Source organism: Gavialis gangeticus, unplaced genomic scaffold (assembly GCF_001723915.1).
Source record: "Gavialis gangeticus isolate Ggan-Ray unplaced genomic scaffold, GavGan_comp1, whole genome shotgun sequence".
In the NCBI taxonomy this organism is placed as follows: Eukaryota; Metazoa; Chordata; order Crocodylia; family Gavialidae; genus Gavialis; species Gavialis gangeticus.
The window spans coordinates 157,132,929-157,146,870 of NW_017729025.1; the positions used below are offsets into that span (position 1 = coordinate 157,132,929).

Sequence of the window (13,942 nt, forward strand, 5' to 3'; positions counted from 1 at the left end):
TAAAGTGCACATTAAAATGGCATTCTTATGATCTGTCCTCTGAGTCATATAATGGAAACCCAATGCATACATCCATGGATAAGAGTGCTTCACCTTGAAACAGGAAAAATTACTTAATTACTGACCTTCTAGAATTTTAAGAGAACCCTCAGAATAAATGTGTAAAGGGTCTTACCACCTAATGTCTCTAGATATGCTGTAATCTATATTTTCTTTTTTCATGCTTCAGAAATAGGATATTGAAACAACAGTGTGCATCTTCCCAAGCAGTTCCCTCCAATGGCATTTCTACACTTCTGGCTAGGCAGTTCAGCTATCTTCCTGAGATATCCATGCCTCTCTTATGTAGTTAAAAATAAGTATTAGGTCTTTGGTAACTGGGTCCTCTGTTTTTCAGGAGACACACAAGGTTTACCTGTAGTAAGCTACACATGGTGTTAAATCTATTGATTATTTGGGGGGGAGGGCATCACAAATTCTCTGATTGAAAAAACTCAGATTTTGGGGGGTTTGATTAAAATGAAACATCACTGTATGTATATATGTATGTATGTATGTATGTATCAGTTGAACACAATGTTTTGCGGATATATTTACAATTTTAAAGCAATTTAGAAGCTTACCAGTGCCTCAGTCACTATAATAAAATAAATTATAAATGCCTATTAATACTGGCATTTGATTTTGGGTTTTTTATAATAGAAAACCAGAGCTCCTCCTGCCCCCTTCCCTCACTAGGACACAGATCCAACTGTGGCAGTCCCTCCTCCACTGCTTTGTGGTGCTGAGCAGCCCTGATATGCTGGTGCCCTGCCCATACCATTGCCCCTCGCGCTCCCAACCCACATGCCCCTGGCCCTGCCAGCACCCCTCACTCCCCACCCACAGCCCTCTAGGCCCTGCCGGTGCCCCTCACTCCCTACCCACAGCCCCCACCCCATGCAGCCCTGCCAGAGGAGGCTCCCAGCTTCTAGGACTATGGGGCCAGGGACCCAGGCCCACAGCCAGCCTCCAGCTCCCCCACAGCAGTGCCTGAGCCCCAGCTGCCACCTGTGGAAAGCAGCAGCTGCTGTGGTGGAGCAGGGAAGCTTGATGCAAGCCCCACACCACTATGGCAAGGTGTCCCTTGCCCGCCCAGCAGCAGCAGGAGGTATAGCTCATAGCCCCATCCCATTCCCCACCTGGACTCTGCAGTTGCACATTCTGGCCTCAAGCCCTACGCACCACCTGGGCTGGGCAGCAGCCCCAGCCCCAGCCCTGCCCAACTCCCTCTTTCCCTCACTATGGGGGCCATCAATTCCCACCCCCCCAACAAACTTACCTGCGGGGGGCTGCTTTTAAAATCTGGGCTTTTCTCCTTATAAAGGAGAAAATCTGGATTTTACCGCATTTTTCCATGGTGAACAGAAAATCCAGATCCCTGCTTATCAATTTCCCAAGAAAGCTTCAGTGCTTCTCACATGAAATTACTACTATGAACTCATACCAATTTCAGACATAGCAATTTCTATCTTTAAATACTCTCTAACTATATAGATCACAGAACAGAAGTGACCATGCAGATATAATTCCTTCAGCAAGATCACTGGAAGTTATAAAAACACTCACCTCCCACAGGTGCCCAATAATAGGAGCATCTGCCCAAGAGTGCTCTGTATTCAGGCCCATTTTGCCATTTTTGAACACAACCAACGTGAATGTTTTGTCAAACCATCTAAAGAAGAGAGGGGAATTGAGAAATGCATTTATTAAAAAGAAAACCAAAAACCCAAAACATCCAGAAAAGCCTGTGACTCAGGTAAAACTGACAAACTTTTCAGACACATCATTGCACAAACTTTCAGATACTTAATTGGACGGAGGGGTAGGGAAGAGTTAGGAACAGGCTGCAGAAAACCCCAGGCTATAAATTTACAAGGCCAAATATCCCGATTGCTTGTACGGGTGCAACTCAACCGAATGGAATGGAGTTGAACAATTTAAGCTTTCTGTGAGTCTGGCCTATGAAGCAATTCTGGCAATGTTTCATATTTGCTATGCTTTACTGTTCCTATTTGGCAAATAAAGGTAAATCACAATTAATAGGGAGCACATGGATACCTTACTTTAAATTAAAAAATGCAGATGTTGAAAATGTGTACAATTTTCAAATAGGATTTTTTTTTTTGCTAAAAGGAAATCTATTTGAAGAGTGAAAGGGAGGCAAATATTACAAAGGATATGAATACTACTTATTTTACTGAAACACAAAAATTTCAACAACTGAGCCACAAATAGCTCTGAATGATAAGGTGCCAGATACCCACACACACACGACACTAATGAAACATGAAAAGTGACTTTTTTCTTTAGAATGCACATATGTTATCCCACACTAAATATTGCAAAAATGGAGTTGTGTGCCAGCTCACCAAAGACCACTAAAGTACACAAAAGCAATACATTCTATCATGTTATACATGAAGCAAATTTCCTTTGGTAAAGTACAACTCAGCTATAGCCTTTTTCTCATTTGGTCAATACTGTACCGGTCATAACATTTGCCATGCAGCAGTGACTTTGCATATGTGTCCATTGATGTCACTGGATCCTCTTCCCTGTATCCTTGCTCACTTTCATCCAAAGTTACAAAGAAAGCTGCTTTTTCAACTGCATCCAAAGAATGCTTGTTCTTTCCCCGTCCAAAATAGGCCTGACGAGCTTTAGCCCACGGTATTCTGCAGCAGGAAGTAAAGTTTAGTTATATTATGCAAGATGCTCAGTTTTCTAGAAATATTAAGATGCTAGTGTGTTCTGAAAGGCAATCTACATTTTTAAGAAATTTGAACATCCTTTGGCTTTCCTTCTGTGTCTCATGCATTTTTTCTATTAGAGAAAGTATTTGATGCCACTACAGATACTTTTGCATCAGATTTCTGTAAAACTTTACAGAATTATGAGCATCAGAAACCAACTGAAATAGTACACAGTTATTACACAGGTATATTATATATGTTGTATATTGGAGATACCTTCCGAATTTACAACCTAAAAAGTGCAAATGTATTGCTGCAAGCCGGAGAATACAATTTTTACCAAAAGGAAATACATTATGGAACCAATGCATATCTGCTCATATATTCTGGTGATGGGCACCAACATAAGAATTTGGAGATACATATACTCAGTGAAAAAATAGACTAATGGAATGATTATATCTGAGAATTTCTCTGAGAATTGAAACAAATATTTGAATAATTCAAATTTGAGTCCAACAACTGTAACTCAGTCTTTGGGTATGCAGAATGCTGCATTTTTTAAGTTAGATTTTAATAGGAACAAATCCATATACAAGTACTGTAAAAAAGGACTATACGTTGACAAAAGAAAGTTTATGTATTGTAATTTCTACTAACTTGTACAATCAAACCTTCATTACATTAGTTCAAAAGCACTCCTTAATGGAAAAATTAGATAAAATTCTGCTTTCTACATTACATAAGCATAAATCAGGAGCAACACTACTGAAGTCATAGTGGTATTTTGGAGTTACATTAGTATAACAAGGCAGAATCCAAACAAATGTCTTAGCCTTAAAATTTGGTTGAAGATCCTAAAGCAGTTTCACATAAATGTGCACAAGTAACTGTATATGCTTAGTGTGCTTCCAATTACTGTTTTCATTATGATCTGCATAAATCAAAGTGAGTAGACTCCTGAACTTCACACTGAAGAAAGGAGCCATGAAGTAACATCTATCTCCAACAGGAAAGACTCAAACAGTGATTTCATGTTATAACAATATGCAACATTAATATTATGGATTAAAATCAGTAAGGATTAAGAGTTCAAAATATGCTGCTACCTGTATATAAAACTGCCTTCCAAAGTTAGAATTAACTTTTTAAAATTAATACCTATCTCCTGCAGTAAGAGCTGCTAATTTCTCTTCTCCAGGAAGTGGCTTTGAACTGTCATCTAGAATTCTTTGCATCTGCTGCTCAATTTCTCGAGGTTTCAACAGTCTGCCATCATGGTACACCCAGACTTTGAAGTAACGTCCTTTATGATACACAACAATGTGTTTGCTATCCTTCACATGCTGGAGAGTGTCTAGAATTGTAAATAAGCATGAAAAATCTTTGGTCATGTGGCATTAGGATATAAGCAAAGGTTAACTGAATGCTTAACTCTAAACCAGGGCTGTCCATCCAACTCCTGGGCCGCTAAGGGCTGCATGATGTGTGGGCTATAGTCCCAGGGGCCACAAAAAGGCATGGGCAACCCAAGGGTCCTCCCTCGCCTCACCATGTATACAGTACTGGCAGCTCCCTCTCACCCACTCTCCCTCCAACACCTGCAGACAGGCAGCCAAGTTCCTTCCTTTGTGTGCACCATGAGCAGTCCAACCCCTGCACTGGCATGTGTGCAGCACAGGCACCCTACTCTCCAGCCATATGTGCAGCTCAGGCATTCTAGCAAGCCCTCCTCCCCTCCCCATTGTGTCATTCCACTCCCAGGAGTGGGGGCAGGGAGGAGAAACCAGAGGAGGGGGTGGGGAGTCTTAAGAACCTGGCTGCCACGGTGGGAGCAACACTGGGGGGGCAGTGGTGGCTGGCCAGAAATCCGTGGGACTCGTGCTAACCCTTCAGGGGCTGCATACAGCCCGTGGGCCTGCCAGTTGGACAGTCCTCCTCTAAACAATATTAACATGTCATCATATAAATACCAGTTTGTCTAAACCTACTTATTTTCAACATGTTAAATCAAACAGAATGTGGAGTTAATAACATAGAGAACTCAGAAAAAAAAATATTGCTACAGAAAATAGCCTCTTAAAAATCTCAACGTGTTAATTCTAAGATGCATTTTAGCACCAAAACAAGAACTTGTGGGCTCCAATTGCATGAACTGGAATTGCACTCTGAGCAACACTAGTGGGTGAGTGTAAATTTGGGCCAGAGTCAGAGCAGCAGCAGCTGCCTGCCCCCCAGCTCTGCTTTGTATCTATGAATCTAAAACAAGAGGCTTCCCCTCCACCCCTCATGCTAATTGGGAAAAAATACTGTGTTAGATTCAAGTAAATACAGTACAATATATATAGATCACCATTGTCATACATTATACTTAGCTGTTAGAGAAAAAATTTAAGTAAGAACCGTTTAGTGGTCAAGATACATTACTCAGACTTGTATCACTGTTAATGCAGAACTACATATTTTAAAACAAAAATTGTTTCTATAAAAGCCTTAATATATTAAAAAAACTTAATGAACATAAAAACCTTATTGTTCTTCAGAATGCAGAAAAACTGTTTTCATTGAAAAATGAAGACAAAGCTAGCACATTGCATGCATTAGCCATAGAAAAGCAAAGTAAATTAATTTTTATTAGTAAAAGAACATGCTGAAAACACTAAGAGGAGCAAGCAGAATATAGGAAATGATTAAGAAATAAAATGAGAGTTGATTAAGAAATAAAATGCGAGTTGATTAAACTGACAGAAAATTTTCATATAAAGTATTTTTAAAGTTTGCTGGCAAGATAGCAAGCCTGAAGCAGTAGTAGTACTAGGACACAACAGTAGTAAAGTCCAAATATATAGACTTTAATCCAAGGTATTTGTTACAATTACAGTATTATAATTTAATGGCATATTTTTTCAGAGGTCATTTCAAAGTATATGAACCATTTTTCCCTATAATACCTAAATTATTTAAAATAATGATAGCTTACATGTGCAACTGCCTGAAAGATGGGTTGAATTTATGTTTGTGTCTAAAATGACAAATTATTATCAAGACAACTGTGATGATGGAGCAACAGGATTGTATAGCTTACTTCCCAGACCACTTGTGTGCTCATCAGACCACTTTTCTGGCTACAGCAACAAAAGTGGGTACATAGCCAGGGTATGGTTCTTTCCTTACTTTATTTTGGGACAAGATGCACTCCACTGACTATCAAAAAGTGGTCTCACGCATATGTGCATTTAATTTCTGCCTGGGTCATTGGCACAGCCTGTAAGTAAAGGCTTCCTATTCTTTTCCTACTGTTCATTTACATACCTTCACTAGGGACAATCTAACAACTATTGACATGAAGCAGTGCTGCTTTCATAGTCCTAGGAATACCTGAATTCCCAGGAAGCTGATTTTAAATTTCTCATAACTTTAATACTCCTGATCTTCAAAGCTAGGTCTCAGAATTGGGGAAAGAAAGGATTTTTGTGGGTGATAGCTTTTATTCGATCAACTGCATAGTTGGAATTGACTTAAGCCTCTGAATGCAATGCATTATTTATCACGTCTCAGAATTGCCCTATTTTGTTAGGCCCTTTGATCATCTTATGTTTCTGCTCCTTAATCCATCTTTTTTTAATTTATCTGGACGAGAAGCCACTGCTTTGTCCATCAGTGAAATCACTGCCTTGTATTTTGGCATCACAATCCTATCACTATAAATGTTGTGACATATGCTCAGCACTGAGTTGACTGTATGATTAGGTAGTAGAAAATGAAATACAGGACATAATGTTAAGATATGCAAGTAAATTAAACATACCAAAATGCACATAAAGCATAGATCACTGTATGTTCTCAAGGAGGCTCTCTTTCTAAATTGTTGGTGGAAGATGTTTGATTGATCAGCTGGTACTTTATGGAATAAGAATATAATTGTAATTGTCAGGTAAACTTGATCCACTACCTCTAAGAAGTCGACAAGGATAAAAGTTGTAAGGGTTGTTTCTGAGATACAGTGATATTATTATAATACCTCATACAGAACACTTTCCATTCATACATTTCAAAGCAGATCTGAATTACTATCTCTGTTTCACAGATGGGGTGAGTGATGCATAGAGTGAAAGTGAGTTCCAAGGTCTCCCAGGCCCCAGTCAGGTGCTCTGTACACTAAGTCATGCTGTCTCCCCAATGTCAGGAATTCACAAATACCAGTCCAGGATGGACTTGTACAGGGTCAAAAGGTTTTGCCCATCCTTTTAGCTATTATTATAGTTCACTACTGTGCAAGTCTATCATGTGTATTATATTATAGTCCAAGTCTACATTCACAACCCTTCCTTGTGATTTTTAAAAGTATTTTAATTGCATCTCTCAGGATCCTACTTATTATGCTCTACCCTGAAAATCCCCAAATACTTTACAAATATCAATTATTTAAGCCTCAAAATTTCTGAGAGGTATGTGAATATAATTTTCCCTATGAGTAAACTAGGAACAGAAAAGTTAAAAGGAACGGTAGAGAACTGCACAAAAAAGTGGCAGTAATAGAAACAGAATTCAAGAGTAGGTCACCATCGTGGCTCTAACCAGTAGTTACCACCTTATATGTAGTGATAAGTTGGACAAAACTGGAAGTGGTTCATAACTCTGAAGAACTTTGAAGGGCCCATATTTGTTAGGAAAAGCAAAATGATTCTCTTAGAGTATGTTACAGAGAAATTACACAACTTGGATAAAGTGTCTCATTACTATAAGTGACTTCAATTGGTTGACATTATGCATACAAAATGAGGATACAAATAAGGGCCAAAAATGCTGACAGGACTAAAACTGTACCTGTCTCTATGCCTGGTATACGACTAGTGTTGAATGTACGTTCATACTGAGAAGAGCACATTGGGATGGTATTTTGAATCATAAGCTGAAAGGAAAAAGGGAAAGTCAAACAAACAAAAAAAAGGATTTCAAATGACTGAGACTGCAGAGAAAATATATCTTATGGAGGCAAAAAACACAGGAAAAAACCCCAAATGAACCTGAAGGAAAAGAAATGGAGAAAAGTAAAGAACGTAAGTAAAGAAGCAGCACTCAGTGTCTTATGGTCAGCTTCTAAGTGAAGAAAAGGAAAAGCCGAAACCATACCAATCATGTTCTAAAATCAGTCAAAAAAAGAATCTATGAAGCTGCAACACCAAGAAATGGCAATTTCACATAAGAGCATCTTTCACACCTTGCTCGGTAAAACTAAATTGCTGGCAATCTAAGAATCTATTAGGAGGCCATTCTCAGGAAATGTTCCACAGACTGTTTGGAATCCTTGATGCTTCTTATTCTTGGCTGACTGTGCTTACCTGTTTCCTCTCCTGGGATACGGGAGGTATTAAACATTCGCTCCCACTGAGCTGAGCAGAGTGGAACAGTGGATCCCATCAGAAGAATCTATGCCGCAAATGTGTGTTACAATTGTGTTTTTAAAGATACAATTAGCAAATTAAGAGAAAAAACACATATGCCGATTAGAGAGAAATTGTAGGACAATTATGGAGGATTCGGAACATGTCAATTCCCAAACTCCCTTTTTCTTTCTTTGTTCTTCCTAGTTTTCCACTGACCTACACATGTAAGATTCCACAGTTGCACCCCTAGTATTCTGTAGGCTGCTCAGATAATTTTGGTAGCTGGCTCAGCTTCTACATCAAATTGGTTGATCAATTCAAGCTGTGGATATACAAACCAAAAGTTCTCTGGCTGCCAACCCATGATGCAGAACATCAGACATCCACTGCCTGGGTTGCCTCTCCTTTTGTCCTGTCCCTTACTGCATAAATGAACATATGCAGTCTTTTTATATTTGTCTTTTAGAACAGACATGTTCCATATACGCACTAACCAGAGATGTTTCATCTTCCATAGCTGCATTTAATCATTAAAATGCTCTCTGTCAATAGAATGGAGTAGAGACTAAACGATACACACTGAAGAGACAGAGAAGGGGGAAGCTTTTGGTATACTCAGTAAGAGAGACACTGGGATGGCATTACCTGTGCGCTCGTCCATATAAAATTTAGCCATCCTTGTGAGACTCAACCATTTACTGGAAATCGGTATTTTTAAAAAGGAAGAGTAAGAGCATCAGAGAGGAATGGGGGCCTAATATTTCTAAATAAGAATCTATAGCACCGGTAGTTTAAAAATATTAAATAACTGCTTAAGAGTTTTCTTTTAAACACTGTTCTCCATTTTTAGAGGCTGTAGAGAGGTGGCCTGAAGCTACAAGATCCAAATTAGGATCTGCATTTCCCCAAAGTTTAGGTCTAACAAGATGCAGGGTTTTAATTTGCACCTTTGATATGATTTTCTGGACATGTCCTGGAGTAGTGGTAGCTGGCTGGATAATATTTACATAAACTGGACAGGAGAAATCAATTCAGTGGCATATCTGCTTAAAGAAAGAACTACTGCCTAGACACCGATTTTGTTCATTGTTTCTGCTCACGCAATGTGTTATTTGCATGAAGCACCCATTTCTATTGCACACTCCAGAGGTTTTTGTGTGTGTCAAGTTTTAAATTACTTTCTGGGTTAAATGGGCTTAAAATGACCTGTCTCCTTTCTCCCTTCTTGGGCATATAAGATGCAGATGGACACTAGATCCCAGCTCTGACTCAAGGCACTTTACATAAAATACCATGAGTTAGAGCCCAACCCCACCACCCCAAAAGATGTTTGCCTGTGGAGGGAGGGGAGCGCTGAAGCCAGCCTGCACCAGCCCTGGCCAAGATGCAGGGGTGCTCCAGCAGCCTTCAAGGAGGCAGCCGAACCACCCTTCTCCCCAGACCTGCCCCCTCCAGCTCCAGGGCTGTCAGTGAGGGGGGAGGGGGAAATGAAGCCTGCTTAACTTGCGGGCCCTCCTCACCTATACCTCTAGAGCAAGGCAAGGGGGCTCCATTCTTCCCCAGGTACACCAGCTGGGGTATTGGGGGTACCTGGTGGGATGGTCCATGAGGTGAGGGGTGGGGGGGAAGGAAGGAGGGGGAAATGGAGCCCACTTGCCTCCTGGGCCTGACCTGGCTCCCTCCAGTACTCCAGCTGGGGTAGCTGAGGCAAGGGGGGATGGGGGGGAATGGGACGGGACCAGACATTGCAAGGTGAGGAAGCTCCATTCCCACCTCCCTATTCCTCCTTAGTGCTGGCCAATCAGCAGCTGCAAGCTCCCTCTCCCAGCCTGAGGGATACGGCTGGGCTGGGCTGGGCTGGTAGTACCAGCCCAGACTCCCCACTCCAACAACAAAAAAATAACCTTGGAGGGAGCACAAGTTCCCTAAGGTACTTTGCTTTTGAGCACCTTAATGTAATATCTGATTTAACCAGGGTTATTTTTTTGTGCGATCGGCTATTTTAAATGCACTCTGCAGCCATGCATGTGTGTTATGACATGGCTGCAGAGTTGCTTTCAGGGGCCAAATCACTCATAAAATACCACTTCTGTCTGTGCCCTTAACCTCTAAGCAAATTGTGTGGCCAAAAGATACTGTAATATTCCAAGTTTACCTGGGTATAAAAAAAACTGCTACTCTGATGTCTTTCATCAGTTCCTCACAACTAGAGAATGCATAATAAAGTTATCAAGTTCTTTTACATTTAGCTTGTGAAGTCTGAATTTTTATGAAATAAATAGCATCATGCTCAATTTTTAACTGAAGTGCAGTAATTTTAGACCACAAATTGTAGGAGGGATTTATGCTTCTGTTTTCCTATTTCAATTTTCACATGGATAAAACAAGTAAAGAGATTCTTCTGTTTTACTTGATTTACTTCTTAACTTAATGTAGACCTCTGCATGTAAAAATATACCATTCCTTGTATTCTTAGGAGCAGCTCAAAAATTAAAATACAAGGCAAACTATTTCTATATGACATACCCGCTTCTCTAAAATGATATTCATTACCATGTGCCTTTTCTCCACTAAAATTCTATTGCATAAACCTCTAAAATTTGCCATAGAAAGGCAAGCACATTTCCCACAGCTTCACAGCTTGAATATACCATTGCATGATTAATCATTAGGTGAATCTAATAGATGGAATGATAAAAAAAAAATACATGTGCATACAACTATTCTGGCCTGTAGGCAGACAAATTAAACTCAGATATGGCTCTAGCAAGATAATTTTGCCTTTCATTTGCATGGTAGAGTATATTTTTTAAGTTGAAGGCTCCTCACAGGTTAACTGATAGCTAAAGTACATTTTTAAATACAGTTACATCACAAATTTAGATGTCACATAAGAAATATTCCTCTTTGCTATTTTTTGAAAAGTGATTAGTTTGAAAGTCAGAAACCATTCATCAGATTTACATACTGGCTTGATTTCTTGTCTGTCCAGTTGCTTTCTGTACAGCAGAAGTGCATGAATAACATTACCAGCTCTAGCAGCCTGGATAGATGTAGGAGCAACACACAAGAAGTCCTGAAGAAAATAGAAGGAGGGAAGTTAATACAGGTAATATAGCTGCAAAACTAAATTGAAAAGAATGCTTTTATTATTTGTTCATCAACTGAAAGACAATTTTTTTTTAACTTAACTTACCTTAGTGTATATAGAAAAAGGGTTTTATATGCAGGGAAACTGGCCAAGTCACTTAACATCCTACTTTCAACAAAAATTTTTCAAAAGTCACATAATAGTAGCAATACCTTCCGCTTTAATAATATCACCTAATGCTACTATTTAGTCAACAGTATTCATAGCACCAGCAGAAAAGCAGTAAAACTCAGTTTGAATCTGTAATCAGAGAGGTAATGGAGAAACTAGTGCCTTATGTCTAATAAGAGATCTGTAAATTTGTATGACCCATGCATACATATTCACAAGTTTATGCTTATTGTTCAAGTAATACAGAGAGTATTTAAGACAAGGATGGCCAACCTGTACACTATCAGGTGCACCTCTGGGGGACAGGGATCAGTGGCAGCTGGGAAGGGGCAGGGCAACTTGTGGCATCCCTGCCAAAAAGGCCAGCTGCAAGTGTTTTAAGGCAAAAGTCAATGTTATTTAGAGTAAATTAGTAACACTATGGAGAGGCAATAATCCTTCTTGAACTTTTAAAATGGAAGTAAGATTCAATCTAATAAATTTGAGTTAAACACAAAATGTGCTGTGTATTTATTATGAAAATTGCATATTAAGGTACACCAGCTGTGTTGCAAGACATGATATGCAGAATATACTTTGAGAAAGAAAAGCAGATCATAACAATAACACTGACAATAAAGTTCAGAAAGATAACAATATTTATTAATTTAAAAAATCCTCTCTACAGCATTTCTACAAAATGTAAGTGTTTAGAGGATTTACTTACCATTGCATAGTAATTACTATTAACCATTATTGGCCCACGTCCTCTAAGGTAGATGTACTCTTCCCACCAATCACTAACCTATGGCATTGAAGAGAACAACATTTAATAGAAGCTCATTAACCTGTGCCACTCTCCAGTCAAGCCAAGTCCCTTACTGTACTGGCTCCACAATCCTCAGTAACATTATATTCTGTATGCTTTGTTTACTTGTTTGTTTTTAAGAGTACTGTATGATGGACTATTACTGTAACTGTGACAAAGACCCAGAAGTTCAGTCTTAATACTCAGATAAGATACTGTCCTTCCCTCTTTCAGTCAGTAATTTTAAAAAGTATCCTTATAATATGTATTGCAATAAATCTCCTGAACATTCTTCATTCTATTGACATCTGAGCTTTAAGAACTATACAAGCTTCTTCAGGCTATAGTGTACAGCAGGGGTGCTCAACCCCTGGCCCATGGGCCAGATCCAACCTGTCACACTGTGTCATTTAGCCTAGGGAGCTCCCCACAGGTCCAGAAAATTGGCAGCAGGAGAGTGGGGGGAGCCACAGGTCCCATAAACTGGATTGAGTGCCTGATTCCAGTGCACAGGGACTGTTAGGACCCAGAAGCTTTCAGGGATGCAACAGGATGGGCAGGGGTAGTGCCAGGCCCCAGGGCCAGATCTGGCCTGAGGACCACCACTATGCCACTCATCTGCCCCACATGGCCAAAAGCTTGAGTACCACTGTTATAAAGCCAAGCCTTATATAATGGGTCAGTAAGGGATTATATTTCACTGTTTTGGCTACATGTTCTTTCTGTAAGAATTGCAAATAATGAGGCAGCTGCATCAAGTTGCCATTTTGCACAATCAAGGAGAGGAAGAGGAAAAAGTGAAGCTAAACCACACTTTTTTACTCCCTGTGTCCTGAGTAAGCTAAGCAAAGCACTCACAAACAAGTTCAAAAGCAAACAGAGAACTAAAAAATTTAAACATTAAACCAACAGTTAAAAAGACTGGTGTAAAATAATGGGAACAAAGTTAGGATCCATACTTCCTCAAGTTCTACTTATGGTCGTATTGGTTACTTGCTGTGTCACACTCAGCAAGTCATTTGAATTTCCTTAGCAACACAACAGGTAACTGTAGGCACAACTACATGACACATTTACTGCAGAGTACACCATCTAGCTCCACAGTAAACACTGCAGGTCTACAAGTGCGGCCCTATTAGGTCACAGGAAACTAATTAACTCTGCAGCAGAGTAGTACTTGTAAAACAGCCTGCTGCAAAATTATTTACTGCACAGCAATGCACTTGTAGACTCTGACCTGGGTGTAAATTGTGTCTGGTCAGCCTAGCCAGCAGGAGGCCATGCTCCTGCCTGCTGCCTAGTCATATAGCTCGGCAGCTGCAGAAGGCTCGTGGCCCAGCCAGCTCCTCTGCTACCGAACACAGCTATCTGCTGCCTTGGGCCTGTCCCTTGTACCCTGTGCCAGCCCGGGGCTGCCCCCGAGGGACACTGCCACCAGCCAGAGCCCAGAGCTGATCCCTGTGTCCCCTGCCAGACCAGGGCTGGCACCCAGGTAGCTGCGGCTGAAGCCTAGAGCTCCCTCTGGCTGCTGCAGTGGGACAGAGCAGGGCAGGAACAACCTTGGCTTAAATTGATCCCCTCCAGTTCAGTTTGCTGCTGTCCTGGGCACATGTGTAGATGCTGCACCTGGGAGTAGTTAACTGTAGTGCAAATTGCTCTACATTTTATTCAGTTGCATTAATTACACTTGTAGATGCACCCAGTGAGAACTAATGGGTGTAAAGTACATTCAGAATATGCTTACCACTTTTTTTTTTTTTTTTTTTTTTTT

General features: G+C 40.2%; 1 protein-coding gene across 2 annotated transcripts in view; it reads right to left on the reverse strand.

The window, feature by feature from the left end:
• Positions 1 to 13,942, reverse strand: part of CPT1A (carnitine palmitoyltransferase 1A) — an 84,248-nt gene that overhangs the window by 29,885 nt on the left and 40,421 nt on the right. The window contains exons 7-12 of one of the 2 annotated variants that reach the window (XM_019519844.1): positions 12,091 to 12,168; positions 11,091 to 11,198; positions 7,563 to 7,647; positions 3,897 to 4,092; positions 2,529 to 2,717; positions 1,609 to 1,714 (exon numbers count right to left, since the gene is read on the reverse strand). In XM_019519844.1, the coding sequence (XP_019375389.1) occupies positions 1,609 to 1,714; positions 2,529 to 2,717; positions 3,897 to 4,092; positions 7,563 to 7,647; positions 11,091 to 11,198; positions 12,091 to 12,168 (762 nt within the window). Of the gene's footprint in view, positions 1 to 1,608; positions 1,715 to 2,528; positions 2,718 to 3,896; positions 4,093 to 7,562; positions 7,648 to 8,077; positions 8,166 to 11,090; positions 11,199 to 12,090; positions 12,169 to 13,942 lie in introns of both variants that reach the window. The other variant, XM_019519843.1, reaches the window with a different exon arrangement.